Source organism: Pelecanus crispus, chromosome W (genome assembly GCF_030463565.1).
Source record: "Pelecanus crispus isolate bPelCri1 chromosome W, bPelCri1.pri, whole genome shotgun sequence".
Lineage (NCBI taxonomy): Eukaryota > Metazoa > Chordata > Aves > Pelecaniformes > Pelecanidae > Pelecanus > Pelecanus crispus.
Genome location: NC_134675.1, coordinates 5,338,039 through 5,364,916, shown reverse-complemented (window position 1 = coordinate 5,364,916; position 26,878 = coordinate 5,338,039). Strand labels below are relative to the sequence as shown.

The window sequence follows — 26,878 nt, the reverse complement described above, 5'->3', positions numbered from 1 at the left end:
AGAGCCCAACACCCACCTCACTACAACCTCCTTTCAGGTAGTTGTAGAGAGCGATAAGGTCTCCCCTCAGCCTCCTCTTCTCCAGGCTAAACAACCCCAGTTCCCTCAGCCGCTCCTCATAAGGCCTGTGCTCCAGACCCTTCACCAGCTTTGTTGCCCTTCTCTGAACACGCTCCAGCACCTCAATGTCTTTCTTGTATTGAGGGGCCTAAAACTGGACACAGTATTCCAGGTGCGGCCTCACCAGCGCCGAGTACAGGGGGACAATCACCTCCCTGCTCCTGCTGGCCACACTATTCCTGATACAAGCCAGGATGCTGTTGGCCTTCTTGGCCACCTGGGCACAAATTAGGGAAGCTTTATTATTATACAGTGCTCAAAAGTTCATAATGAACTTAAATGCAATAATTCATTACCATCAGTTTCGTAATAGGAATTCTGTAACAGTAACTTTTCGCGACAGTAATTTGAACAACCACTGTTACAGTATCATATAAAATTCAAAGGACCTACTGGGTCGTAAACAATATTACCTGATAAGGATTCCTCATATTTAAGAATGTGCTCAACCAAATTGTCAACAAGTTGAGTACAGGCTTTTTTCACAGGTTTATATGAGGCATCCTCTTCTGACTTCAACAGCTATAGCAGATGAAACAGAAAATGATTTAGTATTAAGGGTGCATTCATTTACATTGGATACATGCTGGTTTTATAACAATTACTACAGATACACAAGGATTTTGCACTACAAAAGCATTTAACTTCTCCATAAAAGTTACATGGTGAAGAGAAAAAGTAAGGGAAGTAAAAAAAAAAAAAAAGTCAAACCAAAATGCAAGAGAAGTAAAGAAAAATTAACTGCGACAAAAAGAAGAGAACAGTTCTACTGTTTTTTGCATTGGGATGAAAGTTAACTTTGTGCTTAATGAAATAATGCAGAAAACAATAATGTAGTCATACTTGCCAGCAGTAACTAATAGGAGTTAGAAGGCTTTTTAAAACGCTCAGAAAAAAAAAAAGAGCAAATTCAGAAGGAACGTTGTTTTTGACACTAAGCAAAAATATCAAACTAAGATGAAACACAGTTCTATGAACATTTTAATCAGTTAATTTAATTGAGCCCATACTATAGCTTTTTCTTCAGTGCAGGCATTAAGAGGCACTTTGGTTTACTTGGCTACCTATTTTCACGGCACTCCAGGCTAAAGTAAAATCTTTGGAGGCCTCTAATTCCCCCATGCATGCTTTTGTTAATTTTGCTTGAAAATTAATGAGTGCATACAAGTTGTAGAGAAGAAAGATAACACAGGCTAAGAGATATAAACAAAGCAAGCTCATTCCTTAGAAAAATCAGAGTAAAATATAATGTCCAAGTAAGCTATACTCTGAAGATTCACAGCTTCTGTAAACTGTGTAACAAATATATTAGATGTGAAAATACATTTATCTACCATTTAAAAAAAATCTACATTACACTAGAGGTCTCATTTCAGAATTAAGTATCTTAGCTGTGGACTGCATGTTATGTCACTCATTATTGAAGAGACCATGAAATTAAAACCAACCAACCAACAACCCTCCCCAAAACAAAAAGTGAAGTATTTTTAAAACAGATCATATAGAAAGAAAGAAACTAATGTTGGAGACACAGAAAATTCCACCAATGAAGATTTTAAAAAAGGTCAGATGTTTAAAGGACATGAATTGGTCTGCTGTAAAGGACTGCTCTTGTAGTCTCCCTTCAATGCGTTTTAGTACCAAAAAGAAATGTTAAAATTCTTACAATGATTGTGCCATACATTCAAAATTCATTACTTACATTTTGAAGAAGCTGTTCAAACCAATCATACCCTGTATCTCTACAAGCTGCAACCTAAAAGTAGTTTTGAGAATAAAATGGTTAAAAAAGGCATCTGAAGAAAAATTACTTCAGTACAGATGTCATCTTAAAAGACCAGTAAACATGCATAGATATATTTTCATATACATTCAGTACAATCTCTTTGGAGATCAGAAACTGTCTTCTGCATTTGAAAAATAGTTCTCACCATTTAAGTGATCCCAGAATTTATATCCCATACAACACGAGGCCTACACATTTTACTGGAGATTGCTGGCTCTAATGTAAACCAAATTTTGGGTTCGGAGAACAACATTTTGTAAAGATTAAAGCACAAATACGAGCCTGACATATTAAAAATGAACATGTGTGTATATATATGCATATAGATATTTTTATACAAACAAACTAAGCCTTCACTGGTATCATATGTCAGGAACAGCTCACAGGTGTTCCAAAATAGAATTGGCAGGAGAACTGACAATTAAGCTGAAGTCAAATCGACTGACTTCTCAGTCTGGAAAAATGCACACTACACTACCATTTAGTAAAAATACTGAAAAGCAGGATGGAGTTTAAACCCATAATTTTAAATAGTGAAGCAAGTACTTTTATTTGATATTTACATCTTGGTATAATTAATATTAAAATACCTTCTCAGCACAGTGGTTTTACACAACACATTTTCACTACAAATGTATAAGCATTTTATCTGAAACAGATTTTTTTTTGAGACGTGTTATTTTATTTGCTGCTCCTAAAAAGTAGATAAAATTATGCAGATACTAGTTTACCCTGGGTGAGAACATGACCCTGTATTTGTTAAAACAGCTTATTAACCTTTCAAAATAAATGTTATCAATTGAGGAAATTTTTCTTTTAAGAGACAACTTCTTAGTTAGGCTTAACTATATGCTGCTACTAGCAAAATGTTAAATATAACAGAAATTTTTTGTTTTAACTGAACAAGTATTTTACACAACCTGAATGTAACGTGGTCTCAGTTATCACTGCCAGGAGATTAGTGAGCATTTAAAGTTTCCTACAGCCTGTTCCATCAGATGAATAATTCTAGCATATATTCAATGTCAGGAGACATATAAAGAAAACCATCTGATAATTAAATTACTTGCATATTTTTTGTATTCTAAAAGACTACAGACAATATTTCAAAGATACTAAAAACATAATCAAATTTTGCATGCAACTTAATTAAACCAGGGGAGGTTTAGATTGGATATTAGGAAAAAATTTCTTCATGGAAAGGGTAGTCAAGCATTGGAACAGGCTGCCCAGAGAGGTGGTGGAATCACCATCCCTGGAAGTGTTCAAAAAATGGGTAGATGTGGCACTTCGGGAAATGGTTTAGTGGATATGGTGGTGTTGGGTTGATGGTTGGACTGATGATCTTAGAGGTCCTTTCCAATCTTAATGATTCCTAGTTTTTACTTTCATTATAAATGATCCAGCCACCAAGCCAGGAGGCGTGGGGTTGCTACTCTACCCTTGATTGGTTTAGTGTGGACTTGGTAATGTTAGGTTAACGGTTGGACTGGATGATCTTAAAGGTCTTTTCCAACCTAAACGATTCTATGATTCTACGATTCTATTCTAATTCAAATTTGTTTAACATACCACATCAGTGATGTTTAGTATTTTCCTGGTCATTGCTTCTTTGTCATGGTGTGGAGTTGGAGTAAACCAGAGCTTCTGGAATGTCTCATTTACTAATTTCTGAAGGGAAAAAAAAAATAGCAGAAATAAATAAGCTTATCTTGGCACACAGGTATTATTTCTAATACATCCATACAATAGATTTGTTGTTGATACGTGCCATTTCGTAAGGGATTATTCAACCTAAGTGAGACTGTTGTAGATAATATTATCTGAGACAGACCCAGATCTACTATTACAGCAGTTATACTGGCATCTAAGCAAGCTTCACTAAAATGATCACTGAGAACTGATGCTACAGAAAATGGAGTTACCACTTTCCTGCACTAATTTGCATTCCTCAGGAAAACATAGTACCCTGAGGAGCTGACAACTGAACACAAGGTTACAATTTCTACAGCAGAATTAGCAGCAATTGTAGATTACTTTGGCATTTTCAGAACAGCTGTGACAAGGTGGGGAAAAGAGAGAAGCCAAGTCTCCCTACCCAAACATAGGAAGTCGGTTCCCTTCCAATGTTTTTGGATGGAAGAAAAGATGGAATAGAATTAAAGTGAACTAATTATTCCTGAATTACTTATAAAGCATATGGTTGTAAGAAGCATTCCTCATTCATGGAGACACAAAAAAGACATTGCAGATACTGCCTGATCTTTCTGAGGTTGTTGGAAAGGCAAGGGAAAGGAGGAGAGAGAACAAGGTCATCCTCCTTTCCCAGCAGCACCTTGGATCCAGCTGTCCATCTACTTCTTGATTAACAGTCCTCTCTGAAAGCCACTTAGCATTAATGTATCTCAAGAGGTAAAATATATGCTGCAGCTTTAAAGTTGCAGATTTCAAATCCCACTGAAAGTGTGATACAAAATTATTACAGGTATATTCTTAATTACCCAGCAATTTTAATTTTTTTTTGCCAAATCAAACAAAAAACATCAGTGTCAGGTTTATGATTCAACACATAATCTTAGTTTTATGCCCTTCTGCATATATATTGCACAAAGGGTAGAATATGATTACATAAGTAACATTTTAGGGGGAATAACTGATTCATTAAACATTCATAATTAATGCAAAATTAGCACAGATGAATACTTTATAATTTCTATATGCAGAACTTACAAATCTGGCATATACTAACATCAAGTACTTAATTTTGACTTAAAGTTTATTTTGTTTGCAGAAAGGAGTTTTATATGCCAATTTTACTTGTTATAAAAGAGAAGTACTAGAGACAACACTTGCAAGAAGAAAAAAAACAACCCTAGACAATAACTTTTTAAAATCTTTTAATTGTCAGAAAGAACTTGAAGAAAACAGAAGAAAACCAAGTCAGACAGCAATGTAGAAAGCTAAGATACTTGCTCTCAAAAATGAAAAGTGAATAAAAATAATAAAAATTACAAAGGAGCAATGAAATACTTTTTTGATTTATTTTGGTCAAAATATAGAACACATGATAATGAAAATCCTGAAGGATATGTTTCATTCTACCTTAATGCCTTCTTCATCATTGACTCTCCGAATCATTTTCACACACATCTCTGTAATTTTGGGAAATGTCGGTTGTTCAATGCAGATATCTCGCAGTATCTTTATGACTCTCTTTCTGACACTGATACCAGTATCCTGTGAGGAGAAAAGCATTACACTCTTGAAAACAAATCAGACATTAATTAATTTATGTATTAGTGTGGCCAGCAGGAGCAGGGAGGTGATTGTCCCCCTGTACTCGGCGCTGGTTAGGCTGCACCTGGAATACTGTGTCCAGTTTTGGGCCCCTCAATACAAGAAAGACATTGAGGTGCTGGAGCATGTCCAGAGAAGGGCAACAAAGCTGGTGAAGGGTCTGGAGCACAGGCCTTATGAGGAGCGGCTGAGGGAACTGGGGTTGTTTAGCCTGGAGAAGAGGAGGCTGAGGGGAGACCTTATCGCTCTCTACAGCTACCTGAAAGGAGGTTGTAGTGAGGTGGGTGTTGGTCTCTTCTCCCATGTAGTTAGCGATAGGATGAGAGGAAATGGGCTCAAGCTGCGCCAGGGGAGGTTTAGATTGGAAATTAGGAAAAATTTCTTCACGGCAAGGGTCGTCAAGCATTGGAACAGGCTGCCCAGAGCGGTGGTGGAGTCACCATCCCTGGAAGCGTTCAAAAAACGGGTAGACGTGGCACTCTGGGACATGGTTTAGTCTAGTCTACCCTTGATTGGTTTAGTGTGGACTTGGTAGTGTAGGTTAATGGTTGGACTGGATGATCTTAAAGGTCTTTTCCAACCTAAACGATTCTATGATTCTATGATCTTAAAGGTCTTTTCCAACCTAAACAATTCTATGATTCTATGATTCTATTATATGAATTAATATTTGAAGGTCAGCCAATCTGACTTGCAAAACGTATTTAGAAAAGGCAGCTAAAATATTCTGGAGTGCACTTATACAAAAGGTCCGCATAACTTGTACCACTTTATTTGCAACAATTCTAAAGGTTCTGGCTGAGTCCCCAGAACACTGAAACTCTTCCTCCATTTATACCCTCCCATTTAAGAGCTCATGATGTTGCAAATGTATAATTTCACTTCTTAATTCAAGAGCTTACAAGCTAGATGCGATGATGCTTTAGCTACTTTGTTGGAACACACAAGACCCTTTGTATATCTGGACTAATACTTCAAAAGCCTTTGGATAAAGCTTATGGATAAGATACATGCAGCAAGTCTTTTCCATTTTCCTAGGCTTCGTCTAAGGAGATGGATGAGGAGCTTCACTTCATATTACCTTATTCAAAACCTGTTTAATCTGAATGTCAGGATGAATGGCTTTATGTATGCTCATATGCACATCTCCAAAACCATTCACAAACGTGTTTTATCATGTAACTATAGCAAATGAGTAGTATTTGACTAAAAACCTGATATGGATGCTAAAAGCTAGTGTTCTCTTACAGTTAAATTAACATTGTATTTTATCTGAACATCCAGACAAAACCCACTTTTTATACAAAAACTCTAATAAGAAGCCTTTTAAAACACTAAAACATAACACAGAAAAACAAAATAGTTTTATCTTTTTTTCTTTTGGATTACAAATGGAAACTTTAGATTACTGTGTTGTAGATCTTTCTTCATCACCCACACTACTGAACTGCCCTCAATGACCCATATCTCAGACTTCAGAGATGTGGAAAAATTCCTCATTTCACCTAATTTGTGCCTTCATAAAGGAATCAAAAGGAATATAATCCTGGTTCTGATGTGGTACAACTTTCTATGTATGTTTACCTTTTGATGTAACAAAGCCTCACTGGAAACAAGTGATGCATTTTACAAGGTTGGTCTTAAAAGCATGATGCTTCCCATTAAAATAATAAAATATAATTTACTCTTGGGATCATCATTCCATATTATTAAACATATAAACTCAGTTGAAAACAAATTTTCAAATGACACATTTTATCATAAATATCACAAGTCACAGTACCAATATTCTTTCGATCAGCATGTCATAATACTGCTCAGCAAGCTGAGGACGACAGAGCACAAATCGGCCAAGCAGCTCCACAGCTGCTTCTCGTACACTAGTGGAGTTATCCATTAACCGTCCATGAACCCCTCGTTGCATATCCAGCTAAAAAGAACAAATAAAACACAGATCCAAAATAAGAAATAAAGATTTCTTTCAAGCGTAACAGAAGAATGCATATGCATAACGGATATTTCATTTTTTTTACCCTGGCTAGAATACTGGGGTCTACAGCAACAACCTCAGACAAACACTTCATGGCTTTTGTTCGAACAGCAATTGCATTTTCACCAAGTACACGCAGAATCTAATAAGAGAACAAAAACAAAGATTCAATTGCTTTGGGAATGTAGCAAACAATGTTTAACAGGCAAAAATGCAGAAGAATAATATGCAAATGATTTAACTAAAATAAGAATATCTGTCTACTAAAAACTGTATATATCTTCTCAGACAGTAAAAAGGTGCATGCAAGTGATGTTCTGTGGCACCGATAACTGAGCATGGATATTTACTAGCATTTGCTACATCTCTAAGCCTGGTCCAAACAGGATTTACACAGGGTCCGTATGTTCACTTTAAGTCCCTTCATTTTAAACTCTACTTTTGCCATTCAGTTGTGGCTTTCACCATGGTTCTTTCAACAGGAGAGCTGGATTTGGGCACTATAATTTTAAGAATGGCTCTGTATGCAGATCAATATAAGCAACACAACCTAAACTAAAATAAACAACTAAACCAGTACTGGAGTTCAAACATGTCACCATGCCAACATGTTAGAGCTCTTCTCCCAGAAAAAGGAAAGAAACCACACTGGTCAAACAGCAGCTTCCAAAATGACAGTAACATGCACTGCAAGCAACTGACCAAGTTGGCTTGTATTTTCAAATCAAATTAAGATCAGTTTAATGAGTTAATATTACCAAATGAGCATACAGCTTACAGAAACTGTAAAAAAAGTTTTCAACATTTTGTAATTATCCTTTTACTGCGTACATCTAAGATAATGATTTTGCCATATACATACACAGACAAATAAAATAATGCATGTACAATATGACATATGAAATGCATACAAGAAAAAGAAATGTAAGCACTTATGTCATCAATACAGAATATGAAAGCACATGATGTTATCATGGCCTGTTAAATATACCTGTGCTCAACAATGAACAGATATTGCACACTACCGCAAAAGTGTCTGGGATCAGAAACCAACTCTGTTTCACTGTACTAAGACTTCCAGCACAGTTTACCTGTGTCAAATAAATATCGAAGCTCTGGGCAAATGGCCTCATAGAGGCCAAGTAGCGAACAATCAAACATGCATCTTCATAGTCCACAGTATCAGAATTGATCCTGCAACAAATCCAATGTTTTAATTAGGACATGTTTATCAAAAATTATTAAAAACATCAAATGCATGGTTAATAAAGAAATCAGTGGTACTGAAACGTACTTTAGTGTACTGAACTGAGATGGAGCAGTTTTAATGATGCTGCGAAGAAACATTTTGCGACTTTCCGCTCTATGCATGATTTGTCCTGTGGTCTCAACATCTTTTGCATGATGAGTTCCTTCAGATGAATCCTCATCCTTCTGAGATTTAATTGCTTTCTCTGTCTCCATAGTTGTATCACGGAACCACTGCGCTATATAAAACTTCCGAGAAAACTGGAGAAATAGAGCAGGATACACAGAAAACAAAACCAACAGATATAGAAGAGTGAAATTAACAGATTTATAATGAGATTACGTGAGTCTAATGCATCAACCATATTTTGGAAAACACAATCAACAGTATATGTTAGGGTGACAATTTAATTGAAGCACTAACATGCATGACCAAAAATCATTTTATTCAGTACATGTTACTAAAATTATTTTTATATACACTTGACATCAGAAAGCTGAAATTTACCACTAATGATGCATCAGTTTCTGTGTTCTCATCCAGATAATCTAGCAAAGCCTTTTGCAGCTGTTGAATTTCATCTTCTCCTCCTGAAACCTATCAGAAATAGAAAGATAGTTATAAAATAGAATATTGCACAGTGGTAATTATCATCTGAAAATCTGCATGTCCACATATAAAATACACTGAAGTTAATGTTCTGCAATTATCAATACAACTAACAATTTTTTAATCAATTACTTCTAAACTTTATACAGACTAAACCAAATTAGACTGTGGCTCCAAAGTCTAAAAACAATTAACAGCAGAATAAGACTGGTTTTAAAACAGACTGATTTGATTAATTTTCATTCTATGATCTTGTGTGAAGACCCTCTGTCCCTGAGGAAAAAAGAAGGGCTGAAATCACACATAGTAGACTGACACAAGGTTTAACCTATAAAAGTAATCGTTAGCTCTCTCACCAATATTAAATACTGAAACAGTGACTTCTCAGGTGAACAAGGGATAAAAGGCAAAAAAATCAAATGAAAATAAATATGAAACACAGACAACAGTAAAAACATATGGGAAACATCAAAGAAATAAAAGTAACTTATCCCTTTGCAAAAATATTTGGTATAACTTTTTTCAGGGATAAAGCATCCATACAGATAAAGTGCAGCAAGTATACTCAATCCATCTAGGAAAGAAATTACAGAGGTTGTTCCCAAACACCCCTGAGCTCTAGCACTAAAGAATCACGCTCTCTGAGACTCAATTAAGTTTCTATCAGTCAAAAATCTTGAGGACAAACATACATTTTATAAAAATGCCACCTAGTGCATAAAGCCTATCTACAGAATAGGGTAATATTAATTTTCTTGTGAAGCGCTTTTAAGATGCACAAAAAGGATTACATATGAAATATTAATCTGAAAACTAGTGCTGGAGACTATGTATCAGATTTGTAAATATCTAAATTGTATGAATGTTAAAAACAGAATGTACTTTTTCCAAGAGGCTATTTTATAGGAAATATGTATATCCTGATCTCTTAAATAGTTCTAGCCTATGTAAATTGAACAACGATTTTGTATATGACCATCAGACAATGTACTTCTCCCCATATAGGGTTTATAGAGAATAAATCGGTATCAATTAACTTCTTAATGAATCTGAAACTAACTTTCACAACATCTACAAGACAGCATAAAACCAAAAACATAAACCACCCTTTTTTCCTTGGTACATACTGAAATACGCAGGTCCTTGCAATTGCTGATGCTACAGCAGAAAAAAGGATATTTTTTTTCCAAAATGAAGGAGTTCAAGAATGCAAAACATGTCTACAGTGCACATAATACTAATATAGGTTTATCAATATATATTTGGCACCCTAATATATGTGCAAATTGTGATTTGAAAGTCTGGCCTTTAACCAATATTAAATTCTGTGGATAAAAGGCTGAAAAAAAGAAGTTGCTTGATGAACGTTAACTGCCTAACTATTTTCAAACAAGTAAAAAACCCAGAACAAACAAAAAGAAACTGTGAAGCCCGCAACAAATTATATTCAATATTGATAATAAAAGTAGAAGAATAATTTCTGGCTTAAACTTCTTCAGCTACAGAACATTTTTCTTCTTCAGCAATAAAACTTGTAACTTATAACCATCTTAACTTCTGTATGAACAGCACAGACTGAGAATCTTGTCACAAATGCAGCACATAATATAGCTTGCAAACATCAGCAAGTGGAAAAAGGTACAGTTACAAGTCCAGAAGATCAGCGTATCAAGAGATAAACTAATGAAAAGCATGCACAAGTGTTCAAATCAACTTGACAATCTATGACAGATTTCTATGAAAAAAATCTACTGCTTAAAAATGTCAAAACAGAATAGATTTTCTCCTAAATCTAACTGTACAGTTCATGAGTCCAGACCACAGTAGACAGAGTTATAAGCATTCATCAATCATTGGGGAATATCCTGGTAATGATATCAGAGGGTAGAAGGAAATATCCAACTGAGTCTAAGCATTCAATTCAGCAGGAAAGAAAAATCTGTAGAGGTATAAGTTCATTTCTGAATTAAAACAATAATTTAAGATCTTTCTGATGACTAAAGCTGAACATGTCTACCGATGGATCTTATTTTCTTGCCATTTGAACAACAAAGTGAAGCTTAGCTGTCACGTACACATTTCCAAGTAGTTATTTGTTCTTATGTTACAAATCATTTATAAACAACACACTGTCTACCCTGACTGATGGTACTGTATAGTATACACCTTCCACAATGTATGGATGGTACTATCTACCATCATTGATGTTAAGCTTCCCGAGTAACTGAAAAAATGCTTTTAGCACTCAATTGCCCACAGCAATTTTATTTTCTGCAGATGCCAATGCCTAGTTACTGTCTGATCCTGTAAAAAACCCAAAATAAACATAAAAATTCAGGTCACTGATTGGGTATGTATCTTTTTAGAATATCTTTCAATACTATTATATAACTTCTGGAGATAAGGAAAGAGAAAAGGATTCTTCTAAAATATTTCCCTATGAAGTCTAATGTAGAATAGTCAAAATCACTGCCAACAGAGGAGAATTATAACCCCTTAGCACACAGAAGTAAAAATTATATTAAGCCACAGACATAAAGATTTGTCACTATATGTAGTACAATATTCTAATTGACAAAAGTTATGGGAAGTATCAGCCTCATAAAGGAGTAGATGAATTTTGATTTTTTATTTGAATGCCTGTAAATCACACAAATTTTTCCTTCAACATAAATCTATAACAGTCATTATAAAATACATATAATAAATCGGGAGTCTTTTCAGGTAACTGAAAGGGAAATGAACTTGATATGACTACTCAACTTCAGATCTAATCATGCCGAGAACAATTAGTAGTTCAGAAAGAAATGTATAGCATCCAAAAGAAATGTGCAAGTCCACATTTTTAAAAGGACACATAAGACCTGAGATTTTCTCATCATACTATGTACTACAGAGAGCCCAAATGCATACATTGCTTTGTTAATTGCTGCCACCCTTGCAGATTTGGAGACATTTTGATAAGCAGCATTAGATAATGCATATTTTCATTTCTGCTAATGAAAGATATATGTAAGTCCAGTTAAAAAAAACAAACACAAAAACCACCCACCACAAGACCAATACCAGCTATGTCACATAAAAACTAACCTTACAGGCCTAACAGTTTAACTCTCTAAAGCCTGTGTATGAGCGCCATAAGCCAAATTATCACTTTGCAATAGCAAATGCACATACATACATACACATATATATTTTTAAGGCTTCTTAAGATAGAATCCAACTGTCACACTATTATTTCCTCTGTATTGTCACAGGAAAACTGGTTTTATCATTGTAATTAACCACTTAATATGATCACTAGGGAGATGGTGTGAGAAAGACATGAATTAACAAATGTGATACTTATAAATTGAGTATATTTGATTCAGAAATCTGAACAACAATGAAAACTCATTCTCCACAATGCCAATTTTTCACACATCTTTAAAACGTTCAAATTTTTAAATGGATACATCTCAATCCAGCTGGCATGGGATCTCTCACACACCTGTTTGAGGATTCTGGCTATAGATCCTTGATCCATTTTGCTAGTGACTGCATCTTTCCTGAGTCTTGCAGCTACAGTTCCAAGATAGTCAAGTGATGCAACTCTTAATGCCATTTCTGTAGATTTGTTACTGAACTGGTGAACCTAAGAAAAGCAAAATAAACTGTTATAAAAAAATTATTTATGCAACTGAGATTCTTCTCACAAGACATTGCTTGACCTTATTAAAAATTCCACCTAACTTCCATGCTGCATAAAATTATGTCATTAACTATTACATCACAGATACACTCCTTACTTTACATTAATGCTTTTTCCTTTATTGGGTCTCTCTCTCTACAAATATGCCTGTTAGAGTTTTTTTAAAATATATATTTTTATAAAATAAACTGGACATCTAGTAGAGCAGATATCCTTTGCAATAGCATAGATCTTCAGCACCATAATGCAACTTCCTCATTATTCACACAAGTATAAAGAAAGCTACCATTTTACCAGGAACAGGACCATAAAATATTTTTCCAAGAAACAGCTCAAATTACTGTGTTAATTACATTGTAATACTGAAGAACAACTCTCAAAAAATGCATCAACAAAAATATTCACATTCTATAAAATGTCACATTCTATAAGTAAATGTACTATTATTGGTAAAAGACCAAACTACTTAATTGTTTTCAGGTTCTGTGCTAAAGGAATAGTCCAGAGAAGTATTTAACATGAACAATTGCAGATATTAGTCTGACTTTATTCCCAATGAATATCTACACTTATTAGATGCTATACAATGGCATTTTTTAACGTGGAAAATGTCATGGAATAGTAGAAATGGACTTCCATGAGAAACTGCATACATATGACCTTTACTAAGTTCCATATCAATGATCTTCTGACCTAAATTTTATTTTCTATGCATTACATAATAGTGATACACATAAGAAAATCCTTAAATGCTACATGTGTGTGTCAACAATCAGAAAGCATTCCTGTAATAGTCTGAGCTGAAATAAACAAGCTTCACTGTAATAATAAATAAATAAATAAAATAGTTAAAACCAAGAATCCCTTACCAATAGCCTTCCTAATAAGCTAAGTAGCAACTCTGCAGCTGGCCATTCTGGTTTATTGACTGTGGAAAGAAGATCTTGAATGAAGTTCTCAAACAGTGGTCTGTAATCTTCTTCCCCTTGTTTACTGCCACACCTGTTTAAAAGAAAATGAATTTTGTAAGTGAATTTAAGAGCCATTTAAGCTTTTCTTCTGATGTAAACAGAAGTAATCCTATGTTTAACCAGAAAACCAGTTTTATGCAATTCTAAAAAAAATATCCAAAATATTAGCAGAAAGATTGGTTTTATCCATTTACGGACAAATAGTTTAAACAGTTATCACTCCAAGTTGCACTGGAAGTAAAGCAGCCAATCCAGGATAGTAGAATTTTGTTCCTAAGATTTTTTTATTTATTGTTTTGAGTTAAAGTCTGCATTAACTTGGATGGACAAAGTAGGTAAAATTCTAAAGCTCAAGCTAGAGTGGAGTATTTAGGAGGTGTTGTGTCCTTAAACATGGTCTGACTTATCTCACAGTGATAAGACATTTCAGTATTATGCTCCACAAAGGTTAAAATCAGAATGTAAAAAAAAATCAAGAGATAACATACCTGATAGTGTTTCACTTATATGTGGCATCCCTAACTTTAATGATACCAGAAGTATGCAGAGAGATGGCTAGATGGCTCGTAAATAGCCTTTTGGCTTAACAGTAGAAATTAACACGATAATAATCTCAGGACTTTTTGTTACAAATCCTTTGTTATTCAGGTATTTTTTTTTCCCTGTTGAGCTATTGACATTCCTAACTTTATCTAAATGAAAGTAATTTTAGGTTTTGTTATATCTTTGTCATTCTGATGACTGAAAGAATCTAGTTTCACTGCTTAAATATTTTACTCGGCCTTTTCTTCCATGCTTCAGATGAGTAAAAGACCCCTGATAAAAGGTTCCTACGTAAACTATCAGACAGATTCTTAAATGTGTAAAGAACTCCCTGCAGAATTTCTGTTCCATAAAAATTTCTGTCCAGACAGGTAGCTCTCTTAGGGATCTATAAAGTATATTGCTATAAGTAACTTTATTAGTAGGCATTTAGCATTGCAAAGTGGTTTGGTTTGTCTTAAGGTGTGACATTTTATTTGGAGTTGGTTTCATCAATACACTAAAGAATGCAACAGTACTTACTTCTTAAGGAAAATAGAAAGGAAGTTTTGTGCTGTTCTCATGGCTGTTTCATACGAGTTAGTAATAAGCACATCTTGATCCACCTAAAAATAACAAGATTTATTTGTCTAATATTTTAGCATACACAGAAATATGATTTCCAGATCAACATTTCTCATTCATCAAATAATTACAGCAGACATAAAATTACAATGATTAATTACTAGAGTACCATCATAAAATATACCTACAGACAAAGTCATTCCTGCACGCACAAAAAAATATGGCTCTTAAAAAAAAAAATCTTACTTTTTTGTTTGATTCCTCCTCGGGATTAGAATCTTTTTCTGTTGATGGCAAATGCACCACACACTGAATAAGCTGCAGAACTAGTGCCGTTACCATCTGAATATACATAGGCTCTCCATCAGTGTCACTGCTGTTTAACCTGTTAATAAGACAGCATTAACACTAAAACTAAACAAAAAAGACAAAACAAACCAAAAATTTTTGGTCCTAAATAAAATCTTTCTAAAATAATTACCACAGCTAGATAAACATCTAGAACACAGATTTCTAGTCATTTGCTTCTCTCTTATGCAGTGAAAGATTTGGTCTAACAAAAAGAGTAAGTAGTATTCTCAGGCCGAAGAGATGAACTGAAACAGCTCACAGATAGGCTATCAGAGTATCTGTGAAGTTCAGCAGCTGAAAAATCTACAGAAATATTTCATAAATCAAACACCTATATGCTAAGGCACTTACTAATAGGCTTATTATGTATAATGCCATGTCCATTTCCAACACAGCATAAAAAAAATACACCATACTTGTCCTAATATTTTATTACTTATATTTTATTTAATGTATGTGAAATGTGCAGGACTTCTAAACAAGAGAAAATAGTGACCATGACCTGGATTGACTTCTACAAGAGTTACACCTATGGTAAATCTCAGGTAGTGTAACAGACTATAAACTTCAGCATGTAAGAGTGTCTTTAAGTTGGTATGACCAGTATGAATACACTCCACCTCACATTTCTCCCCTTCCAAGTGATTTAACCTGACAAATAGTACGGTGTTTAAAACCCATACGTACATCAACACCACTTAATGCTACCCTTAACAATATGAAAAGGTGATAATCTCTGACATAATTCTCCCCAAAATTATCAAAATAACAACTGGGCACAAAACATTGCAATTATTATCTTTATGAAGTTATCTTTGACTACTTGTACAGAGAAAATCTTTTCATATCAAATTTTAGGTAAGCTGTACCCTTCATGACTGTAGCCACAGACAGGGAATGTCCTTCAACAGATCAGATCTAGGACTCTAGAGATAAACAGTGCAGTCATTGTGGCCTTGAGATAGTGACTTCCTTCTAGTAAAGGTCTTAATTCAAAGAGTGTATCTATCATTTATGCTCCTATGCCTACCACCTTCCTATTTGCTAGATCTCTCTGATGCCTATAACCAAAACAATAGGAAATACTAGGAACAAGCACTCATGCTAACATTAAGGTTGCTGAATTCAACTTCAAAGTTTCAGTGAATTTCTTTTCCTGGATATTTCCTGTTCATCCACCCTGGATCGGACAACCTATTTCATTGACAATTTGTCTGTCTCCGGGGAAAAGATGTATGCAAGCAAGGAACAAAATCAACGCCAACAACAAATGTTTTAGAATCATTTCAAGTGTCCGACCCCAATTTTAACTGAAACCCAGATCAGGTCAGATTCTTTCTCAAATTGAACCTGAACCTATACTATTATTCAGAAGATACACTGAAATCCAGCTGAAGCACTTAAAAGACAGTTAAAGTGAACCAAGTAGTTCCTAAATAAAACTCATTCAAAGGAGTATTAGATTGATTTCCTGAAAAGAGTGCTGAGTGTGTCCTCAAAGAAATTCAGCCAGAATTTTTCTATTAAGCTTTAGCAATGAAGAAATGATATAAAATCCATACAAACAGAACCAAAGAATTTTCCAACAAAAAAACCTTTGAATGCACACTAACATTACACTCATTTCCATCCTTAGTGAGACAAATAATAAGATATTTCAATTATTTTTGTAAGCAGGCATAAATATGATGGCATAAGAAACAGTGATTATTACAAAATACATTTGTCAGGCAAGTCCACTCTCACTGTAGAGGTTTTGAAATATCAACCTCTAACAAAGCACAGCTTGTGGAGTCACAGATTTTTAAAGTTGTTGTTAATACTGAAGCCTAAAATCTTATATCTACAAAACTGTAAATGCTACTGTCTACAAATTATCAATCTATGTCAGAAATTACCTGAAGTTTCTCAAACTCCTCTTGCTAGTTGGTAGTCTCGCAAGGGAAGTGAAAATTTCTTCTAGTATTAACTGTCTATGTTTTTCATACCTGGAGAACACCTATTTAACAGTTACAGGATTAATTATTGTTACATAAAATATCGCTTGTTAAATAGATTGTTAAAAATTATATATAGAAACATACACTTTACATGACATTTAAATAAATTATATTTAATGCATACCGTATTTTTAATGCATTGCTTTGTTTTTTCAAAGCAAACATTTCTCTATAAAATACATAAAAACTTTTTCAAATATAGATTTTTTTAAAAATCTTCAGATAGCATAAATGTGTAATAGCTCTTAAAAATACCGTATGTTTTAAAAATTTCTGCCAATGGTACAACACACTGTATAAGAAAGTCAAACAGTGTAATGCTAAACTTTCAGATTCCAGTATAGAGCAAAACTCTATGGTAACATAAATTAAAATGAACACATGCATGGTTTTAGAGCACATTTGAGAAACCAGTTTTACTTCATATCCTAAGCTTTAATGTTTGCCTGACATGAAACATTCTTTCCATTTACGGGGGTCAGAATTGTAGAGTTTGCCTCTCCTTTTGTTTAGGCAGAATTACTTTTATAAATACTGGAGTACATCATCCTTACAAAGATGGAAAACTTGCTTGAACAAGCACATCTGTGTTGCACTGCAGTTTTCCTGAAATAATATTTTTATCTGCCCCATGTTTTTTTCACATAGCCACCTCTTCTGAGGAAAAGGACTTATTCTATTATATAGAAGTATCCTACTAGTTCTGTAGCTTATTCCATTGCGTAAATTCAAATCTTAACAAAGGAAATAAGGAAAACCACATTGTTAAGATTTCTTAAGAGAAAAAAGGACAGGTAAGAGGAAGGGGTTTGTGTTTACATTTTAAACAACATAACCAAAATTAAGTAAATTCCTTGGCTTAAGTAGGCTATTTCTTCCTACAGAGTACTCCGCAAATAGGAGCAGCTCCTATGATAACAAACTGTAAAAACATGCAAGAATAAAATTAGTTCTAAACTCCAATTCTCTACCAGCAAAAATACAGCCTAATAACTCTCAGAAGTACAGGAACATGAAACTGCAAATTAAAAATTACTTACTGCAGTCACTAATTTGATGGCACATAACTGTAGTTCACTGACATTTTCTACAAAGAAAGGTGTTATTCCCATAGATGATACCTATCAACAGAAAGAAGTTATTTTAAGTATATTTGACTAACAAACTGATATTTATGCAGTTTCACAAGTAGGTTATTCATTGAGCAGGTAAGGTATTCAACAACATGTATTACTTCATATTATTTGCAAACAAAGTTATTAAAGGATATTTGAATACAATCAGGTTAAACTTTTCTTAAGCGTATAAAAAAAGAATTAAAAAAAGCCATTAAAGATTTGAACATTAAATGCCCTTCTCCTGCAGATTACATACAACACAACAAACTAGTTATTGATGTTAATAATTCAAAAGTTTGTACTGATTTCATACTTCATGTCATTGAGACAATCACACTTTACAGTCTCTCTGGGAAAAGAACAACAGTCTCAGACAGAAATTCTTCTGATAAAACTTACCTGAAGAATAGTTGTATCAGTAAGAAGCTGTATCTCTAGCAACTCTGACAAACTGCTGACAATGTCACAAACTTTGTTATACAACATCACTATAACTCTTTGCTTGTGGGTAGAACACTTGGCACGTTTTGCTTTTGAACTTAAAACACCACCTAGAAAATAAAAAATATCTTTATTAATTTTTTTCAATGTTTCACATCAAATATTAGAAAGATGATCATCTTCCTCAAAAAATGTCCCCAAAACAACTCCATGACTACAGATTTGTAAATGCAATTGCTTACAGAAGAAAAACTATTTAGTAGAATCAACCGGAAAGTGAAAATTTCATATTTTCATAATTGCTCTGAATTCTGGATCCAAGATTTTTAAAACAGTTCTTGAAGTTGGACACCCACATCTGAAGGTATGTGTACAACAACAAAACACTAAATGCAAAACTTTTAGCATACTAACCACCATGAGGATCCACTCTATACACAGGATCGTACTGAGGATAGAGAGTGTTCTGCAAATGAAATTTTGTGTATTGAATAACTCTTTCTATTACATCCTCAATATATACAGCTTTAGGCATATTTGGTGATGTCATAATATTGATAGCAGTAAGACAAGCATCAGCAGATTTTGTCACTCTCTCCATAATAAGATCTCTCCATAATCTCTCCTCATCTTCAGTGTCATTGTTCTGTAACAGGCAAGAAAAAACAAGATCGTGCGAACAAGAAGTCAAATTTTTATCCTTACCAAGTAAAAGATATCATTATTTTAGTATACTTACATACACACACACAAAATGCTGTATTTCCTTTATGACAGAAAAATAGTTTGTTTTAGAAATCAACTAATGTTTGTTTTACTAGCAACAGGTTTGTAACCCTAAGTTACAAGTCTTCAATATCTCACTCTGTTCTTCTGGTAAAGCACAAAGAAGCTTTCTGTGTATCATCGGGAAGCACTATGAAGGAAGATTGCCACATTCTCTACTTAAGAATGATGTACCTTAATCAAAATCTAAACTCATTCATCTAGTGTTCTTTTCAGCGGCCTATGCACACCAGTTACTGCTTTGATCAGTCTAATTTTTGCCGCTAGAGGGAATTCTTACATAAGATGACTGTTAAGTCACACAAAACTCATGAGAATACAAGTTTCGCCACTTCACAGACTCATCTATTATCAATGGATTTAAAACATGTCTTATCAAAGATGACCATTTAGATTTAGCACAAGGTACAGAATCTCTGTATTTCTGTGTTTGTACAAGTTATAAAACCAAACATACATGAGGTTAATTATGACCACCCAACACTACTGAAATATTGTAATAAGGTGGAATTTTTAATAACTTCTCTGTTGGCTTTCCTTGTAAAAATAAGGGGTTGGTGAAACCGTATCAACTTTTTCCCTTGTGGGTAAGAGAATCTAAAAATATCACAGCGCATTTTTATATATATATATATGATATAGATACATATATATATATATTTGAAAAATCAACAGAAATCTGCAAATCAGATCTCTGTAAATTTCTTGCATAGAATGGCTTTAAATCATTTGTTCCTTACACAAAGGAGACTTAAAAAAACCCCATAAAACAAAAACCCAAGTAGTTTTAAATATTTTCTTTTTTTTTTTTTTTCTCATTAATCTTGGAAATAAAAAGAATCTGCAAGTGCAATCTGCCTCTGAAAAATATCCTGACATGGAGGTAGGATATTTTTCACTGCACTGTAAAAGAAGTAAGCTTACTCCTTACCAGAGGCTTTCTTTGCCATAATGACCTGAATCATGTTTAATGGGTTTTAAGAAAAATCTAAAAACTTCTTTGGCTAAAGATTACTTCTTTTTTAATCAAAGCTTTGTCTCTGAATTGCAATCATTGGACAATTTCATTAACTGCTTAATAATCTTGAATTTTACTACAAAAACCTAAAAGAAAAATATCACTTCAAAGGCATTGGCATAAAGACTCAATCATAGAATCACAGAATCATAGAATCGTTTAGGTTGGAAAAGACCTTTAAGATCATCCAGTCCAACCATTAACCTACACTACCAAGTCCACACTAAACCAATCAAGGGTAGACTAGACTAAACCATGTCCCAAAGTGCCATGTCTACCCATTTTTTGAACGCTTCCAGGGATGGTGACTCCACCACCTCTCTGGGCAGCCTGTTCCAATGCTTGACTACCCTTGCCGTGAAGAAATTTTTCCTAATTTCCAATCTAAACCTCCCCTGGCGCAGCTTGAGCCCATTTCCTCTCGTCCTATTGCTAACTACTTGGGAGAAGAGACCAACACCCACCTCACTACGACCTCCTTTCAGGGAGTTGTAGAGAGCGATAAGGTCTCCCCTCAGCCTCCTCTTCTCCAGACTAAACAACCACAGTTCCCTCAGCTGTTCCCTCAGTGCTCCAGACCCTTCACCAGCTTTGTTGCCCTTCTCTGAACACGCTCCAGCACCTCAAAGTCTTTCTTGTATTGAGGGGCCCAACACTGGACACAGTATTCCAGGTGCGGCCTCACCAGTGCCGAGTACAAAGGGACGATCACCTCCCTGCTCCTGCTGGCCACACTATTCCTGACACAAGCCAGGATGCTGTTGGCCTTCTTGGCCACCTAGGCACACTGCTGGCTCATGTCCAGTCGGCTGTCAACCAACACCCCCAGGTCCTTTTCTGCCAGGCAGCTTTACAGCCACTCTTCCCCAAACCTGTAGCGTTGCATGGGGTTGTTGTGACCCAAGTGCAGGACCCGGCACTTGGCCTTGTTAAACCTCATACAGTTGGCCTTGGCCCATCGGTCCAGCCTGTCCAGGTGAATTAGAGCAGGTAAAGCAGCACCTTCTTTTCACTTATTTTTCTTACTGCTAAAGACATTCAGAACCATATACTGAAACTTCGAAAACCCAACAAACTATCTAGATGAAAATATTTAGGTACAAATAATGTGTCTCTGGTTTTCATTTTCAAGTTCAAATTCTTCCTTTCCAATATACATAATTACTTTATATTTCTGCAGATCAAGGGTTTTTTCCATAAAATTCAAGAACTCTATTCTTGCTACAATATTTTTTTTGACTAGAAAGTGTAGAAATACATAAATAAATATAAAAAATGTGTAATATCACATTTCAGCCTCATAAAAAACTCCAAATCCCCATGTAGTTTTAGGTATATCAGAAAAAAACCCCTAAAGTCTTAAACTTCCTGTTAATTTTGTTTACGTTGATAACTTCAACTTTGCAGCATAAGAGCAGACCTAAATAAAGCACTTCCTCACTTTTTAATGCTCAGGAGAAGAATATGCTCGACATGAAAGCTGTAATACTTATTCTACTTTGTAAGGGATGTTTTATGGACACAGAAAAGTAGCAAAGAAATGTCCAATGGTGCAAGTTACCATGAATATTTCAGGATGAAACTATAATATTTAAAATTAAGTCAAAAGACAACTCAATTGCTCCCAATATATCTGTTAGTTATCAGTACTATAGTAAAACATGTTTAATACTGAAAGAATATAATCAATTGAATTTTACTTCAAATCTTAAAATTTGGCAATCTCTTAATCACATACTTATTAAATCAGAAATTCCTTTCATACAGACACACAGTATTTGAAACTATATGGGACTCAAGTGAAGAAAACCCTGTTCTACACAATGGTGTGAAACAATGTAATTTGAAACTCACATGGTTAAGTAATGTAGAAAGCTTTGATCCATCTTGAATATTCTTCTCCAAAATATTCAGGACTTTTACTGTTTTATCTGTTGAGAGCTAAAACAAGAAACAAAACACATCAAACAACTGTAGGAACATAGAGGCTTCCAAATTGCTGAAGAAAATGTCGATGGATAAAGGACAGAACATGTTATGTAGTCTGACAAACTTAAATTGTAAGTAATCTGAGATAAGGATTGGATCTTGACTTGTGCCCTGGTTTCAGCTGGGATAGAGTTAATTTTCTTCCTAGTAGCTGGCATAGTGCTGTGTTTTGGATTTAGGATGAGAAGAATGCTGATAACACACTGATGTTTTTAGTTGTTGCTAAGTACTGCTTATGCTAGTCAAGGACTTTTCAGCTTCCCATGCTCTGCCAGGGGCACAAGAAACTGGGAGGGGGCACAGCCAGAATAGTTGATCCAAACTGACCAAAGGGCTATTCCATACCATATGATGTCATGCTCAGTATAGAAACTGGGGGGGGTTGGCCGGGGAGCAGCGATCGCTGCTCGGGAACTGTCTGGGTATCGGTCGGCGGGTGGTGAGCAATTGCATTGTGCATCACTTCCTTTGTATATTATTATTATTATAATTATTATATTGTTATATTATCATTACTATTTTACTTTATTTCAATTATTAAACTGTTCTTATCTCAACCCAGGAGTGTTTCTCACTCTTACTCCCCCAATTCTCTCCCCCATCCCACCGGGGTAGGGGGAGTGAGTGAGCGGCTGTGTGGTGCTTTGTTGCTGGCTGGGGCTAAACCACGACAACTTGTCTGGTTTCTGACACAGCATGATTGAGAATGCTGATAATAGAATTAAACTAGTGAAATATGTTCTAAGGCTGCAATCAAACTGCATTTTCAACCAGCAAAATCCATAGAAATGTATTTAAAACTGCATGTCTGTAATTAACGTTGTATAGTTATACACTTTTGCTTCTAGAAACAGAAATTTACCAAATCCAAGTATCAATCACAAATTCTAACTGACCATATGAGCTTTATTAAGAGAAAATCCAAATTCTATGGACAAGCAGAAATAAAATTCCCTGATACTTGAGTGCTAATAAAAAGGAAATGTATTCTTAATAACTCTGTTAACTTTGAAAAACTAACATGTTGAAAAAAAGTAACTCAAACTCACTTACCAATGTTCTACAGAATTATGATTAAATAATCTGTAGAATATGCTAAACTCCAGAAGAGTCAGTTTCATTCATGCAGATACTATTGGTGCTCACCTTTAGAAGCAACAAAATTCTGATTTTATGTATACATGTACAGAGGTTAAGGGTGAGAACTATCAGGAAAGAGAAACACTCAGGCTGATAACACGCTACAAAGGAAGGTAGGGAGATCGAAGAAAAGGCCAGGAAGAATATCTAAATCTTGAATTAAAGAAAACCCTTCAGAGTGACTTGTATAAGTGGCTTCACAGACACTTCATAAACATAGTAAGTGGTCATGAGCAGGCAGAGTAAGAATTTAACACAAGACTGCCCAAAGCCAAGAGTTCTAGGAAGATAAAGAAAGCAAGAACTTTGTTGCTAGAGGTGTGATACCAACAGAAAGTTCCCTTGAACTGAAGTCGGGAAGAGTACGGCAAAGAAACCACAATATGCCGTCTACAGAAAATTAATCTTATCACCTGGGACATTAAGTCTTCTAGGTTTGAAAGGGCTCTTTGGAGAGAGGAAGGAAGTAGGCAATTCAGTGTGATGGACATCATACATTTACATTGCACTAATGGCATATATCAGAAAGGGTGGATTTTTTTTTTACTTTGCCAGCAGGTTCTGTTTTACTGTGGTTGCAAAACACTAGCTGTAAGGAGAAAAGCCTATGGGTCGATGTGCTTTTGTGAAAGTAGATTAATTATTTTAGATTTTACTGCTCAGGCATGTGTTACCTATTGGCATATAGTGCTCTGAGTCAGCGCTAACACAGAGAAGGACCATTCAACAAAAATGTCTCAGCTTCAGAGACAGTAACAGTTAAGATGTGGTAACTTTTTAAGCACTTCAGCTAAGTCAGCAGAAGCACAACTGTTCACAGTATCTGTCACATGCACACTTGAAGAGGGTGGAATATTACAGGGGACACAAGTTTTTTATGTTTAACAAAATTAAATGCTCAAAAAGAGTTAAATACTATGAAGATGTACCTTGTCCATAATGCCCATTGCCTTGATTTTTGCAGATTCACTACCCAACTCATTAAGCTGATGCTTTCCCAGTAGCAATTCCTGTGGAATCTCATCATCATCGCCTAAAAAAAAAAAAAAAAAACAAAACAAAAAAAACCCCAATCATATTTCTAATAAGACTTCAAGGAAACCAGTATTTTACAGCCAATGTGAAAAAGCCAACTGAAGAAAAAGAACTGATTTTCCAAATAGCTAGCATCTAATAGTCCCATCTAATGAAGACTGATGATGACAACTTTTGGTTGTTAAAATAACTACTTGTTAAATATGACTGAAAGTCATAAATTAAAAATATTTTTAATATAACAAAATCCATTTATTGCAGCTCTTGTGCCATCACCATCATTTCAGTAAAACAAATCTTAAATGATTGTAGTCCTAATTCTAAACTTCAAATCTGGGGAAGGGCAATAGATGAAAAACACATAGGAAATTAAGTACCTTGGGACACACTGCATCTTAATCACATTTACCCTTACAAGAAACCCCGTGATGTTACAAGACATACAGAAAGAACCAATTACTCCACTTTTTAATCCAAGGTTGTAGACACCATTGCTGTAGTGATGTGTTTACTATGCTCCTCCCCTTGTTCTAATCTCGCGACAAAGATGGTAGGAAAAAAAATTAATGAATGATCCATTATCCATTTCAATAGAAAGTCATCTTGGTCAACCCAAACTACTTCATCAGGCACTTATGCTAAGCTGGCTTATTTTCCACTGAAATAGATAAGGAGCATACAGTGATTCAGTGCCTCACCCATAAGTACATAAGCACTCTGCTGCTGAATTGAATAATCAAGCTCTGTTGGGCCAAAGGCCACAACAGATGCAAAATTATGTGCCTCAGACATTACTGGCAAGAGAACCATCTTACGTTAGTGTTGTTTACAAAGATATGTTTGACAGAAGATAACACCCTAATGACATCCCAAAGAGGTATCCTTTCCACTCCAGGGGACTATTATTTGTCTCATTGTGATTTATGTCCCTTTTGGATTCTGCAGGGAGGAAGAAGGAGGATCTTCTTCCTGCAGCAGCAAGTGAAATCGGAAAGGTAAAGGCCTCCACTCAAGGTAGAAGCCATATAAATGCAGTATACCGTAGCATGTATCACAGGCAATTAAATCACAAAGAAGGAAGTTTGAAAATACTGAGATGCAAAGTTTTTTGTTTCTTGTGTTTCTAATTGGGGGAAGCATTTTGAAAATTTCTGACATATTACCAAAAGCTGTAAAATCCATGTCTTCTAAATTTTCCAAAATATTCTCTATTGAAGCAGTAAATCTTTTGAAAGTCGAAGAATCCATCATTTCTGGTGAAAAAAAGAAATGTATATATAATTATTTTATATACAAAACAGAAAATACAAACTGTAGAAAATAAATCTTCTAAAATTACCTTCAGGTGTTAGTTTAGGTTCATAAGCTTTCCTCTTCTTTTGCTTTTCTTTTTTCTTCATTTTTCTAGCCACTAATTAAGAGAATAAAGGATTGTTTACATTTCTTACGCTTATATTCAATAATGTAAAGATGTTTATTTTAAAATGTTTAACATATCCTTTAAAAATGCACTAGTATTATGGAAGAAAATAAAATTTTTAAAATAAGTTACCCTCACTAAGGCTAGGAGGAGAAGAATAATCATCCATATCAGAGTCATCAGGACTGCGATTACGGTAACGGCCACTACCAGAAGTCCTCCTTCCTTCATGATAATAACCACTTCTCCTATGGTCACTAGAACTTCTTCTGTCATGTTCTTCATACTCCCAAGCTTCATCTCTATCCTTTTTATGTCTTTTACGAGAAGCTAGAAATGAAATGCATTTTCATTATAGAGTACAAAAATTCTACATTTAATAGCTCAAAATTATACATTTGCAAGTTAAATTGTAGTGTATAGATGTTCTGTAAAACAAGTGAACACTCTAAAACTACCATATAAAATTCTGTTATGGCATTATTCTAACAATTTCTTTTGAATTACATGAAAACTGTGCCTGAAACTGGCAAAGACACCAGTAAACATTTAAAAATGCAAATTTACAGGGCATTTGTCCTTTTAAACAAAGTAAGGAAATTAGAACAAATCAAAATAAGTTTCATCCTTTCATAAGAGAACATTGAGATAATTTCTTCAGTTATCTAAATTGTGACTATTACTGGGTGTCCATGTTCCAATTAAGTGATTGCTTTGCCCATCTAACACAGCAAGTTCCAATGAGACCTGATAACCTAGT

At 34.8% G+C, this 26,878-nt stretch overlaps 1 protein-coding gene across 1 annotated transcript in view; it reads right to left on the bottom strand.

The window, feature by feature from the left end:
- Window positions 1–26,878, bottom strand: part of LOC142596550 (nipped-B-like protein) — a 107,462-nt gene that overhangs the window by 16,593 nt on the left and 63,991 nt on the right. Inside the window, 22 exon segments of the mRNA XM_075725737.1 lie at window positions 534–642; window positions 1,823–1,876; window positions 3,479–3,577; window positions 5,009–5,143; window positions 6,987–7,133; window positions 7,237–7,335; window positions 8,285–8,387; window positions 8,488–8,702; window positions 8,950–9,039; window positions 12,542–12,685; window positions 13,612–13,744; window positions 14,779–14,861; window positions 15,067–15,205; window positions 17,070–17,170; window positions 18,212–18,292; window positions 18,689–18,840; window positions 19,145–19,376; window positions 22,389–22,475; window positions 24,593–24,696; window positions 25,862–25,951; window positions 26,038–26,109; window positions 26,251–26,448. Of these exon segments, the coding sequence (XP_075581852.1) occupies window positions 534–642; window positions 1,823–1,876; window positions 3,479–3,577; window positions 5,009–5,143; window positions 6,987–7,133; window positions 7,237–7,335; window positions 8,285–8,387; window positions 8,488–8,702; window positions 8,950–9,039; window positions 12,542–12,685; window positions 13,612–13,744; window positions 14,779–14,861; window positions 15,067–15,205; window positions 17,070–17,170; window positions 18,212–18,292; window positions 18,689–18,840; window positions 19,145–19,376; window positions 22,389–22,475; window positions 24,593–24,696; window positions 25,862–25,951; window positions 26,038–26,109; window positions 26,251–26,448 (2,667 nt within the window).